The sequence below is a fragment of the Alternaria triticimaculans genome (assembly GCF_023758025.1).
Source record: "Alternaria triticimaculans strain BMP 0046 chromosome Unknown scaffold_12, whole genome shotgun sequence".
In the NCBI taxonomy this organism is placed as follows: Eukaryota; Fungi; Ascomycota; class Dothideomycetes; order Pleosporales; family Pleosporaceae; genus Alternaria; species Alternaria triticimaculans.
In genome coordinates, this window is record NW_026055969.1 from 131013 (window position 1) to 143998 (window position 12986).

At 53.0% G+C, this 12986-nt stretch overlaps 4 protein-coding genes across 4 annotated transcripts; 2 read left to right on the forward strand and 2 right to left on the reverse strand.

The window, feature by feature from the left end:
- Positions 1 to 869: 869 nt before the first annotated feature.
- On the forward strand, positions 870 to 1659 carry J4E78_007569 (uncharacterized protein; the record flags this gene model as incomplete). Its single annotated transcript, XM_049368174.1, has 2 exons — positions 870 to 1214; positions 1270 to 1659. The coding sequence occupies 2 exons, from the start codon at positions 870 to 872 to the stop codon at positions 1657 to 1659; spliced, it is 735 nt and encodes a 244-aa protein (XP_049219828.1).
- Positions 1660 to 2664: 1005 nt separating this feature from the next.
- Positions 2665 to 3905, forward strand: J4E78_007570 (uncharacterized protein; the record flags this gene model as incomplete). Its single annotated transcript, XM_049368175.1, has 2 exons — positions 2665 to 3133; positions 3181 to 3905. 2 exons carry the CDS (start codon positions 2665 to 2667, stop codon positions 3903 to 3905), a joined length of 1194 nt encoding a protein of 397 aa, XP_049219829.1.
- A 252-nt stretch (positions 3906 to 4157) lies between these two features.
- Positions 4158 to 6187, reverse strand: J4E78_007571 (uncharacterized protein; the record flags this gene model as incomplete). Its single annotated transcript, XM_049368176.1, has 3 exons — positions 4158 to 5018; positions 5155 to 5936; positions 6163 to 6187. 3 exons carry the CDS (start codon positions 6185 to 6187, stop codon positions 4158 to 4160), a joined length of 1668 nt encoding a protein of 555 aa, XP_049219830.1.
- A 1661-nt stretch (positions 6188 to 7848) lies between these two features.
- On the reverse strand, positions 7849 to 9037 carry J4E78_007572 (uncharacterized protein; the record flags this gene model as incomplete). The annotated part of the gene is made up of 2 exons (XM_049368177.1): positions 7849 to 8436; positions 8492 to 9037. The coding sequence occupies 2 exons, from the start codon at positions 9035 to 9037 to the stop codon at positions 7849 to 7851; spliced, it is 1134 nt and encodes a 377-aa protein (XP_049219831.1).
- Positions 9038 to 12986: the final 3949 nt, after the last annotated feature.

Genomic DNA, 12986 nt, shown 5'->3' on the forward strand with positions numbered 1-12986 from the left:
TGCGCCGTTTCGAAAACGTCTTTGGAACGGGTTGCTGACCTTCCACTCCACGTTTCTGCACATGCATCTATCTGCAGGTCTCCGAGCTCAGCCCTACTGATTATTGATGACTACGACATCCTACAGGTGTTCGACCAGATGAGGCACCCCTTGCCCTTGTGTCGCTTGCCAAGGTCTTTATTTGGGCCCTACTTATGCGCTCGCCGAATCAGATTAGCCGCCCTTTCCCCTCCATCGCTGCCCCTCCACCACTCGCCAGCGGGGATATTCTTAGACACAGCCGCATCAGGGAACACAGTGGGATATTCTCAAACAGGCGCTTCCGCTATAGTCCCCCTTCCTTGTTCGAGGGACGAACCGCTCACGGTTTGTGCTTCGGCCATTCACAGGCCCAATTTGGGCCTGCCCTGGTCCCTTTTCATGGCGCTTGGAGCCACGACCCAGTGAACAGCCTCCTCTTCGCCTAGTCGCACATGCCGTTCTCGGTAGATGAAGATCGATCCGGCGATTACAGAAACATGTCCTGGTTTCAAAACAATTCTCCGAGTGGCCTACTGGTCTTTGTCGTGGATGGAGGCTCTGTATGCGGCTCACTGTATAAAGATGTTGGCCATGCCCCCTTGATAGAGCCTCAGACAATACAGACCCAAAGGTACGAACAGCAGTTGTTTCATTTCTACTCGCAAGGATATCTCCTACCTGTCGTTCCTCATCCGTCACTCTCGTTCGCCTACGCCAACACTCCCCTAATCATAATACGCTACTCGGTCGCTTCCATTGCTCTCATCTTCCTCCTCGCCGCGTCTTTCCTATCTCCATTCTCGTCATCACTTTCTTGTCCTACTAGTCTTTTCATTCAACTGGTCAACATGCCTAAGATTGAAAAGGGCCCGGCGCACCGCCTTTCCGTGTCGACTGCATCGGCCGCAGGCGGAACTCGCAGTTCCTCTTGGTCCGCTAGAGATGATGAGACGCTCATTCAGGCCAGGGCTCAAGGCCTCAACTGGAACCAGATTGGACCGAAGCACTTCCCTTCCAAGACGCCAAATGCCTGTCGCAAACGGCACGAACGGTTGATGGAGAGGCAAAATGCGGAGCAGTGGGACGGCGTGAAGCTGGACGTACTAGCGCAAGCCTATATGGAAGTTCGAAGGGACATGTGGAGCATGTTGGCTGCCCGAGTTGGAGAGAAATGGCAATTGGTAGAGACAAAGGTATGTCATGCGTGATTTCGTACTCTTTGAAGCACCTGGTGTTGACTCTACTCAGTGCATGGAGAAGGGTCTCAAGAACCTCACTCAGGCCTTTAGGTCGGCACAAAAGAAGCTCGAGAATGGTACCTACCACGACCATGAAGATAGTGGCGTAGGCATTTCTGACCTGGAAGAAGAACAAGAGGATCCCCATGTGGAAATGCATAGCATGTCTACGATTCCCGAAAATCATTACTCCGCATACCCAAGCTACCCGTTACATCAACACCAACATCAGCAACGGGTACCGAGCATCCAGTCTATGCTGCAGCCAATGCCACAACACCAACATCACATGCAACAGCCGATGCAACAACAAATGCAACAGCAAATGCAACCACCGATGCAGCAGACTATGCAGCAGCCCATGCAATACGCTTCGCATCACCTCCCACATCAGCAATAATACCGCAGTGTCATTGCCAGCCGGCTGACTCTCTCTCAAAGTCTCATATCTGTTTTACATCTCGTTGTCACGATCGCTACGAACTCTCAGCTTACCTTAAAAGCGGCAAGCAGTCTCTTTTTGTCCCAATACCCCCCCATTGAAGACAGTCGATACCACGGGCAACCTCTCTGGTGGCTTTCTCAGGCACGCATCACCTCGATGATGGATTATAGCCAGTCGTACTGGCAGTCACCTTATACCCCTTGAACCTACGACATTCGCACGGAGGACTGTAATCAGGAAGGAGGAACCGGACATTCATTCCCATCTGGACCGGGTATGCGAGGAAGGCTTAATTGGCGTTTTTCATTTTCGAAGTTTCCAGTACATGCTTTTCATGGTAACACTTGGGCATGGAGAGGGCCCTTATCGATGATGTAGCCATATATTTCTTGTCAATGTTATATTTTTTCATCCCTTTATTCCACGTCGCGGCCATGGTTCGCAATGGCTGTCATACTGTCACACATCCGGAGCAAGTCCGATCCGTTACTGTACATATCTCAGCCTACTAGCAATCACAGAGACTCGGCTGCATCGATTTTGTGATCGCCCACGGGTCATGAGAGTAGCCCTCATCGAGCGCTTCATTCTCAAGTTTGAGCCGTTGTTGTGACAGCTACAGCACAGCCCCCCACATGCACTCAGCCTCACACTGCACCTATATTCTACCCCACCCCGCAAACTCCCAATACAAACTCGCAGCACCTTGCAGCCCCCAAATATACGTATTCCTGCAGCGGCACGATAGCTATCCGTCGGCTTACCACGCGACAAACTCGTGCGGACGCGCAGGCTGGAAATCCATCTCGGGCCCCGGACCTCGATGGTGCCGCGCTAAAAACGTATCATGACATAACCACCGTTTTGGCCGCACGCGCGCTTGCTGGCCCCAATCCGCCCTTTGGCTTCTGCGAAGGTGGACGCGAGAAATTACAATGTTTGAGCGTGTGCGATTGCGCGATGCCCCGAGCCCCTCTGCTTCGCGTTCCCTATACCGATCCCCTCCCGGCACCTAAGCTGATTCCCGCGAGCGCGACGACGGCGAGCGGTGCCATCGCGGCTTTGGTCGACTTCTTGTCGCCGTCCCTGTCCACGTCCGGTGCGCCTTCGAGGGCGGCGCAATCGAGCCTCTCGACTCGGCTTGGTCGGGGCGAGCATGCGGGCAAGACGGTGCTGCTTACGGGGGCAGGTATCTCGGTAGCGTCTGGCTTGGCCGATTACAGAGGCACAAATGGCACCTACACACTGAACAAGACGTACCGGCCCGTCTACTTTCACGAGTTCTGTGACAGCCACGAAGCGAGGAAGAGGTATTGGGCGAGGAGTTTCCTCGGCTGGACGAACCTAGAGAAGGCCAAGCCAAACAAGGCCCACGAGGCTTGTGGCGAGTTGGGGCGCATGGGTGTTGTTGGAAGTATCATCACGCAGAGTATGTTCTCCCTGGCAAACGTCACAGCATGCTAACGAGTTGAGCAGACGTAGACTCGTTCCACCCAACGGCGCACCCCGACCTCTCCACCATCGAGCTACACGGCTACCTGCGCAACCTCGTCTGCCTCACCTGTCGCAACGAATATTCGCGCCGGGCTTTCCAGAGCCAACTCACCACCCTGAACCCCTCCTGGGCCGCTTTCCTCGCCGAGATGATCGAATCGGGCGCCCTAGACACCGAGAACCCCGACGAGCGCCGCAAGAAAGGGCTCAAGTCGAACCCAGATGGTGACGTCGACGTGCCCAACGCCCCGTACACCACATTCCGATACCCGCCGTGTCCGACGTGCTTGGAGAAGCCGCCAAAGCGCGCAGACGGAGGCAAGGTCCACGTACAAGTCGACAAGGATGGCGCCTGGGACCCGGCGAGCGAAGGCGGAGTGCTGAAGCCTGCTGTCATCATGTTCGGCGAGTCTATACCTGCTGCCACAAAAGTCGCTGCGGAAGAGGCAGTCGATGCAGCAGGCAGGATACTCGTCATTGGAAGTAGTCTTGCGACGTACTCTGCCTGGCGGCTAGTGAAGAAAGCAAAGGACATGCAGATGCCGATTGGGATACTCAACATGGGTGGTGTCCGGGGCGAGGAAACCTTCTTTGGAAACGTCGCGGACACCAATACTGGCCGGGAAGCTGCGCGCTTAAGTGAGAACGCGGAGAAGGTTCTACCCCAGGTTGTGAGGATACTGCAGGAGATGAAGGAGACGAAGTAGAACATGTACGAAAGATGACGAAGTCAACACTGGCTCGGCAAGATACCATTGAGTCAATACGGTAATCAAGTTTGCCGTGAAGGCCGCCAAGCTAGCTAAACGATGCACAGCATTCTAGGTATAACTTCCCATCCAACTCCAACGTTGCGTAAATGTGATATCATGTAATGAAGCAATTCATCCGCCCGATGCGCGCCTGTACTGCGCGTGGGAAGAAGACAACCGGACACCCAACCCAAACCCAAAGAAACCTTACGCAACACCTTCACTATCCATTCCCTCTCCCCTTTCCTCCCCATCAATGTCCTCAACAACCATCGTAAACCTGTCTTCCTTAAGCTTCATTCCCGGCGCCATGACCTCCCCCTTCTCTCTCTTCTGTATCAGCGTTCCCAAGTCTCTGCCTGAAATCGCCCTCAGATCCTCACTACAGCTACGGCAAATCCGCAACTGACACCACGTACACGCCCACTTCCTATCTTTGTCGTTCTCATGGCACACCATGCAGCCCATGGGCTGGAATATATTGTTAGACCAGATGTTGTGGCAATGTCTTGTGTAGCAGGAGAGTTGTGCGGGCGTGATACGTGGAATGTAAGACACGGGCAAAGGGATTGGTCGGCGGGTTAGGGGCTCGAAGGGAGGCGGTGTGGGTGGCGTTGTGGGCTCTGTGCGCAAGCCGTCAACGGGTGATGTTGGAACGGAAGGTCCTGGGAAGGGGGAGAGGTTGTAATCTTGGAGGTCGGATGATGTTGGGCGGGATGATGGGGCACTTGTGGGTCGTTGGAAGCCCGGGGATGGTTCGGGTGGGTCTAGTGATGTGGTGCGCATGGGTAGTCGGGTCTCAGCTGGTGGAGTGGTGCTTTGAAGTGGTAATTCCGACATTGCGAGGTATTCTTCCTGCTCTGTTGACTTTTGCTGGGTCTCAGTGGTGGCAACAGCAGGTTCGAAGCTAAAAGGCCGCCTCTCATCTTTTGGTGGTGGCAGTGGGGAAACCGGAGAGATCTCAGCATCCTTCTTTGCTAGGACTGGCTTCAACGTCGGGGAAGGTGTCATCTCAGGCGTAATGGTGTGCAATTCCATCGTGGGGATTGGAGGAGCCGGCCTCATTGCCTACGAGATCTCAGTCAGCAAACAGTATTCTTCTTTTGGAACAGGATCCAGGTACCCTTGAGTTTGCGAACATTGCAACGCAGTACGACAACTATCGTACAAGTACTGGAGAGGGAAAGGGGAGGCAAATATATACCTTCAAGACATTGAAGCCTGTGCTGCTTTTGCCGCGGAAGTGAAGGGGCGATGCCGGGGCTTTGATACGAGGGTTTGAGGGAAGACCCGTGAAGACTTTCTTAGGTGGTACAGGGACCCTGGTGTCTTGTTCTTCCCCCGGTGTCGGTGGGAGCTCTGCTTCCGTCTTTCGTAGCTTTTCGGCGGGCTGAGGTGCGGCAGCCTCGGGCATGTTTGCTTGACTGTCGACACTGCCTTTCCTTGAGACAGCATTTGATCGCTGGCTATCAACGCTCAAGGTTCTGGGCGCTGATGTGGGGGGCATTGGAGCGCCCTTCCTTCCTCGCGGTCCGTTATTCAGTTCTGCCAGACTTTTGAACTTTTTGAGACCTTGGTCTGGTACTGCTTTGCGCCCAATAACCGATGATGTGGTTGTAGTAGACGTCTCCGTAGAGTCTCTGCTTTCGCCTTGGGAAAGAAGCGAATCGTTTCTCGCGAGATCCGTCGCTGGCCTTGACGATTGGCTTCCCGCATCAGACTGCTTAACCGACTTCCGCCTCTCGGACTTTGCAGGTGGTGGAGGTGGAAGATCTTTCTCCTCTATTGCTGAAGAAGGGAGAGACTCTGATCGTGCTGGGAATGCTGGGGTAGGGGGCACAGTCGCTGTTGAACCGTTGCTGATGGTAAGCTTGAGAGATGCTGGCTTAGATTCGCGAGATAGGCTACGTGACTCGATCCTCCTCCTTGGTCGAGGTGGGGAGCCTGGCACCGGACTCCTTGGGAGAACAGGTGCGTCTTGGTCATCTGTTCTCTGTTAGCACCATTCGCTCGGGTTTATGATATGATGGCTTTGTCCATGCGGCTCTCTGAGCGACGACAAAGCAACGATGATGTATCACCACGCATACAGCACATTGGCATGCGGAATCGAGGTTGCAATATGACACACAGTCTGTACCAGCGAGCTCTTGATGAATAACCAAACACGGATGCAATCCATTATAGTAGAATTTGTGTGATCTCTGCTTACCTCTCAACTGAAACTTTGCTTCCATTCTCAACGCAGCTGGAAGCGGTTCACGTGCGCCGCTATCTGATCGTGACGGCGGCGCAGGAAGCTTTTTGTCCGCAGGTACGGGCGACCACGTTGAAGGAGATGCGTCGCCTCGGCCAAAAGAGTTGCCATAGTCGTTAAGTAGTGCGCTGACAATGTCTTGTCTGGATGCAGGCGCAGATAACATGCTTTGTTGAGCCATGACGTCGGCCATCGTAGGGTCGAGATATGGAATGTCGTGTATTAGTTCAAGTGGAGGTAGCGGTCAAGGAACGGTGTCGGGTGTATGAAAAGTATTCGAGGAGACGTCGATAATGAATGTGTCTAAGGAGCGTGGTGGCAACAAAGAGAGTGACTATGCCGTGAAGCAAGATGAAGAGACAGGCCTGCCCGATTAATATCGACTTTGTCAATTAGTACAAGTCATGAGGGAATGAGAGGAGTGGAAGGGACACGCATAGCAAACCCTCGCGGCGAAGCTGGACGTCTCAGGTACAAGAAAGTGCATGGGACACGGCTGGCAGAAGACTGGTCGGGCCTTTCAAACGCATGAAGTGTTTGACATAAGAGCCAGGAAGAGGCTGGCCTGGCACAGCTGACGACCAAGAGCTGCGCGGATCATCCATGCAAGGATGGAGGGCGTTGGAGATGACAGGACAGTCCACAGCTCCACCGCGGCGCGGGAAACCAACGTTGTTCTGCTGAATTGGTCCACGGGGCATGCCGGCCGACCTGGCAATTCCTTACCACAGCCGGTCTTGACATGGACGCAATCAAGTCCATAGCGCAAATCAAGTGCATGTTATCGACGTTGTACAAAAGGTCCGACAACGGGAAGCTGAAGCACAACGTTGATGTGTAACGTCCCAGGCGACCGCTTTCTGTCAAATCACGGCACCCCGCAAGGCTGATCACCACGTGACGAGGGTCCGCCACGTTTCAGGCTTGTTCGGAAGAGATCGAGAAGACATGCCGAGCAGGTGATCAGACCCACAGCCGGACATGCGCTGACGTGTGACGTTCGCAGATCCACATATTGTCCTTGTCCGCCTTACATGGAGTCACCATATCCATCGCGCGCTATGCTGTAATTTCCTTTTCTTCGGAAACAAGTGCGTCGGCCGAAACGAAATGACAACAACGGGGACAGGGTATAGGCAAATCGTCAGCGGGAGCGGACCCAAAGGCGCGATCGTGACGGATAGATTACCTGGGTATGTGGCATCGGTGACCAAGAATCCCAGGCTCATGGGTTGCGCCATGACCCTTCATATTACACCGACAGACTCACAGCCAATCACTAATCAAGCCCTCGATACTGGTATTCGTGAAACGAGTTCAAAAAACTGCTTTGTGCGTAGCTGACTTTTGATCATTCGATCACAGTTTGTGCAATGTTATTGGTGTACAGAAAAGACGCCTCACTCATGGCGAACTGTGTACACGTCCAAGTGTCTCGTCGTGCCTCGACAGGCCGGATCGCGGCAAAAGCCAACGTTATGGGCCAGAGGACCCCATGACTATCCCGCCAGGTTTGCAACAATCCAAGACGGCCAAAAAAGAATCCTCCCAAGCGCCGTCGCTAATGACCAGTCGATCCTGATATCAATAATAACTAAGGTAAAGTATTTACAAGTATAGAATGTATAGGGTATCGCTCCATCACTGGAAGAAGTAAAGTAAAAACATTAAGATCAAGCTTATCGTGGGTGTGATTGTGGTGGTGGTCGTCGTCGATGCAGCCCCTTTGAGTGGGGCGGCCGTGACGTTGACAAACGTCGAGCCGCATGCTATTGATATTTGCTGAGCGGCCGAGGTATAGGTTTTTGAAAGAGGTTGTGTTGCGTTGTTGCTGTAAGTGGCAAATACACCCATTGCTTGTTGCAAACACGAGTTGCAGGTTGGCCTTGATCCGCCGGGAAGTTCTTGGCCAATGGGTAGGTAGTATGGGTAGGCATCTCCCGGTGATGACATGTTGCTGACGGCGTTCGCAAAGCAATAATTTCCCTCGTCATCATGCAAACAGCTTGCTTGGTAAGACGGTTGGTATGCAACGAGGCCATTGTAAGCCTGTAGCACCAGGGGATTGTCGGTGTCGTAATCGGCTTTGCATGCCATTTCCGATAGCAGCTCCACTGCGAGATTATCCAGGGTAGGTTTGCATTGTGCTGCGTTTACTCCACAGGTTGCATCGAGAGTCTGTGTGATGCGTAGTGTAGATTTGGAGGCGTCGAAGAAACCGCTTGACGTCTGCATGGTACTGATTAGCCACACTCTTCTCTCTCGTATTATTGAAGTACCATACCTGCAATAGCAAGGAGAATGGGTGGCAGTCGTTGAATGCCTGACTCTGACGTAGGCGATTAAGGAAGTTTGCGCATGAGTTTGTGAAATTATTTGATAGGCCAGTATCGAATGCCGTGGGGACTTTGAATCCGGTGCCAGAGCCATCAGAGTCTGTTGTAATGGCGCGTTCCGAAAGAGTTGCAGAGGGTGTGCGGGTAACATCGTCGTCGCGTTTTAGAGGAGGCATCAATCGCGACGCGGTGGGTGGTGGGCTGAGATCCAGGTATAACGCCGATCCTGTCCAGGCAAGGTCGTCTTCGACGAGCAGGGCCGGTCGATCACCATAGGCTTCCGTTGCGGATACGGGGGCAGCCTGGGAACTGCAGGATAGAGATATGACGAGCAGCAGAAGCAGCGCGCGAAACTGTCGGCCGATGCGTGGTGACACTCGAAGATATAAGGGGTCACCGCGGCAGCGGTTTTCGTGTTGCCTCCTCCGCGTTGGCAGGGGAGCATGGTGCGACAGGATCGCTACCGACTCGCATTCGAAACATTGAGGACTCATCTCCAATAAACGGTACTATAGCAGTCGAGGATGCTATTATTAACCGCAGAATTTCCTCGGAATCCGGATACCCATGGCCGTACGTAGGTACCGTTGCTGTGACAAGGAGGTTTGCCGCCACTGTCAATGACTGCCTAGGTACTTCGTCCAACCTCAGATTCGGGTACCTTGCAGTGGTTCAGCAAGTGTCCGAGGGCTTTTTGCGGGCCGTCAGGGGTAGGGTAACGGTGGTGACTAGGAAAAGGCAAAGAGTGACGGCCAGCTGGGGGGACTTGCTTATCAATGTCGATCGCAGCCAGAAGAACGGCACGAACAGCCTTTCGTCGATTTATTTAGCAGCCAGAACGTGACCAAGCATGAGGAGCGGCCGGCCCTTATGATGATTGCCATGCAAGCAGCGAATCCTTCAAGCCACCGGCGCCCATGCCTGGCCTGCTAGCAGCTAACAAGCCACGACGGCCCCGTGCAAGCAAAACTCGTTTCTTCGGCTGATGACTGGCACGCGATTCGGGTAATAGAAGCTTTCGACCGAATCACGGTCTGTGAGCGGAATGACTATGATAGGCTGGATATGCACTGGTTTGTACAATGCAATAAAACGCAGCCAAATCGAGCGACGTTCTGGCCAGAAAAAACGGGACGCGGTTGTCTCTGGCGGCGCGGTCCCCAACGCCTTCGCCAAAGCCTGCCCCCTGCGCGGCAACAAGGCTCACACTACAGCGCCAGAATGCAGCCGCTACAGGGCATGTCGCGAGGAGCAGCGCTGTCAACGTAACTTTCCGGCAAGCGTTGGAAGTTGCGTTGCCCCTCCATGGCGCGGATGATGATGTAGATTGTGTTGTCCTGTTGAACATGGAGGTGGACTCGTTGCGCAGTGCGTTAGTGCCGGAGGTATAGCCTGGAAGTCGCTGCAACTGTCTCGCCGTCACGGCACCCAACACTCTAAACAGTGTCGCCAAGCCAATAAGCCACTGCGAGCCACGCCCCTATCGGCTCCGTTCCTTAACATCTTTCGTGTCTCGGTCAGCTACAGAGCGTGAGTCGATGTTCACATTGGACCACACGCCCGCTCGCTGGCCTCTTTCAGCGCGCGTGGCCGGTCGTCTTCTCACGTCCCGACGTTTGAGGGCAGGTGTGTAGGACTAGCGAAGAACTTGTCCGTTACCCAGCAACCTTCCTGTCCGGCGTCCTGTGCCTTTACCAAGACTGCTCAATATCGTCTTGTCAGCAAACCAACATCGATGGCTATGTTGGCAAACGGCGCACGTATATGATACCGAGAACAATCTGTTTGCACCCTACAAGTGACCCCGCCCCCCTATGCACTTACCTATTCCGTAGGCACACGCCGCATGGAGTGACTACCTGTTCCTTGCCGTTCTCGAACGTCAGCTTTCGGCCACTGTCAAGCGGCAGTGTTAGTGCTCACGTTCCGGCTCTCCACATTATCAAAGGCGTATATCACACCGCTGTGTGCAGTCGCCATCTTTCAACATGAAGATTTTTAAGCCGATACACATTTGGGTCTGAGTTGCACACGAGACCTAGCCAACGACTTGAATGCACGGCGACCGCATCGGAGATCATGCCAAAGTCTCGGAAAGGACGGTGCGTCAAGATCTAGAATCAAGCCATGGCCAATCCATTGAGCCTAAACTACCTCGTTCATAGCGAGCATGACATATACCGATCGCTCGGCATCTGCAGGCTGTGGACGGACATGAGGAACCGTTCGGATGATTCACAGATGTGAACTTGTGGAGACGACAGAGGTCATTTTACTTGCCTTGGGTACGAGTACTTGCTCACAACGTAGCTGCAGCATGCTAGATTGAAGTACACTGATACTCTTGCGGATGCGCGCCATGTACCTGGACAACCTTCGAGCACATAGAGTGCCCAGAGAAGATCTCACGGCAATCCATGCGTCTTCTCTCATCAGGTGCAACATGTCACTACTACAACGAGAGTATATGATTGCAGGCAAATTCTGTACGAGCACGTATATATCATGCACTAGAGGACTCTCGATGCAGTCGGTAGTTCAGAGAAGATGCACTTCTCGTGACCATGGCCCATGTCCCTACTGTTCAACAAATGACACTACAACAAGACCTGAATATTCAGCAAACCAACCACAGCACGACTGTACCCACACGCATACTGTATGTTTATTACTAGATAGTTGAAGAAATACCTAAGAGCAGTCCTATCCCTTCCCGAATCTAAAGAGACTAGTAGAGTTCAGAGTAGAGTTGCCTAGCTATAACGGCCGTGCAGTGTTAAGGGGTGCACCGATGCTTGTGAAGGCGGAAGAGTGTCATCTCCGAGACTACTACATTAAATACTTCGAGTCTCTAGTTCGCGGGCAAACTAGCATCTCTTAGATTTGCAAGTGTTAAAGATCAGCGACTCATCTACTATTAAGCAGATGCATACAGGTTTCCGACCCGTGCTACGTATCCTCGATTTGTGTAGTTGTTACCTGCAGCCGTCCAAATTCTAGAGTATTTTGCGTACTGGATATTTCAAAAAACTTGGAACTCCGAACGTTATTCCGGGGCTCAGAACTCTTGCCATTTATCTTGGGCTGCTCATCCGCTCCTCGGAGGAAATTGCCGTCACCCAGCTTCTTGATCTCCAGGCAATAATCGTTCCCAAGAAATCGAGGCGCTTCGAGATTACTAACGTCAAGCCGACGTTCCTTTACCGGGCCCATAAGTGAATATAGCGCAATTGGGTATCTCGAAGTGTCGAGCGAGCTGATGGCGCCTCATTGCGATCCCTTCATCATTGAGACCTAGACAGCCCTCTTATCAAAGTGTGGAGATGTTGGAAACGCTTGCTACCAAGTTACAAATGATGAAAGCGAGACTAAGACTTTGACGGGAGGATGGGGCCGGTAAGTAGGACCATCCACTTGTCTAGGTTTGACTATAAGGGGTGGATATCCACCGAGTTGAGATCTCACGATCCACATTGCACGCCTGCACCAATTCCGGGAGATTGACAGACGCGTCTGTAAAGGTGGACAGCTCACAAACCGACTTCTCCGGTGGCGACTGTAAAGATTGTATCAGTGTTGACTTTGCCCGAGCGTGTTCCTGTCCTTGCCGAGTCGGGTCAAACTTCCCATATAGGCGTGCTGCTAAGTAGTAACAACAACAGCCTAGCTACCTAGAAGACATACGTTCACGAGTAAGGCCACAAGCGACCTCGCTAAATGGAGGTCTTGTGTGTCAAGTGTGTGTCAATGGGATTGGAGTTGCTCACTCGCAGGTCATGACGTCAGGTTGTTGCTCCGCCTCGGCATCTGTGCAGTCGCGCCTTCCACGACAACCCAAGCTGCTAACGGCCCGACACAGCAGGAAAGACCGACATGCTTACTACTCAAACCCTGGAGAGATGCTGACGAATCTTATGCAAACGAGGATGGCTGTCCCCTCTTCTGGTGGGGTCAAGGCGACCTGTTAGCACAGTGAACTTCGTGCACGACTGTGCCGGTCATCTTTACTACATCAACAGTACTCGCCGGGCTAGGACGCGCTCCTGTAAACATGGCGACGCGATCTATCGTAAGTTGATATGAGATGCAGCGGTCCGAGGGTGATTGACGATTGGTAACTGACCCGTAACGCAGCTGCTTATCGCAGCAATCGCCATTGCCGCGCCGTGGGTATACGACCGCTATCTCGGGTTCTCCACGATATTTGCAAACAGACCAGGGAAATTTGAAAATGTCAACCACTTCAAGAGTCACGAAGTCAAGTTCCGCGATCGGCTTCGCAATTGCGAGGATGTACTGGTGGAAGAAGATATGGGTATTGCGTTCTTGAGCTGCAATCCAGAGAGAGATCAGTGGAACACGGTAATGGTGCGTAGCCGCCCCTTGGATTTGCCCCTAAGAGCAAAATAGTTTCAACGCGACGAGGGCTTACATATGCAGGGA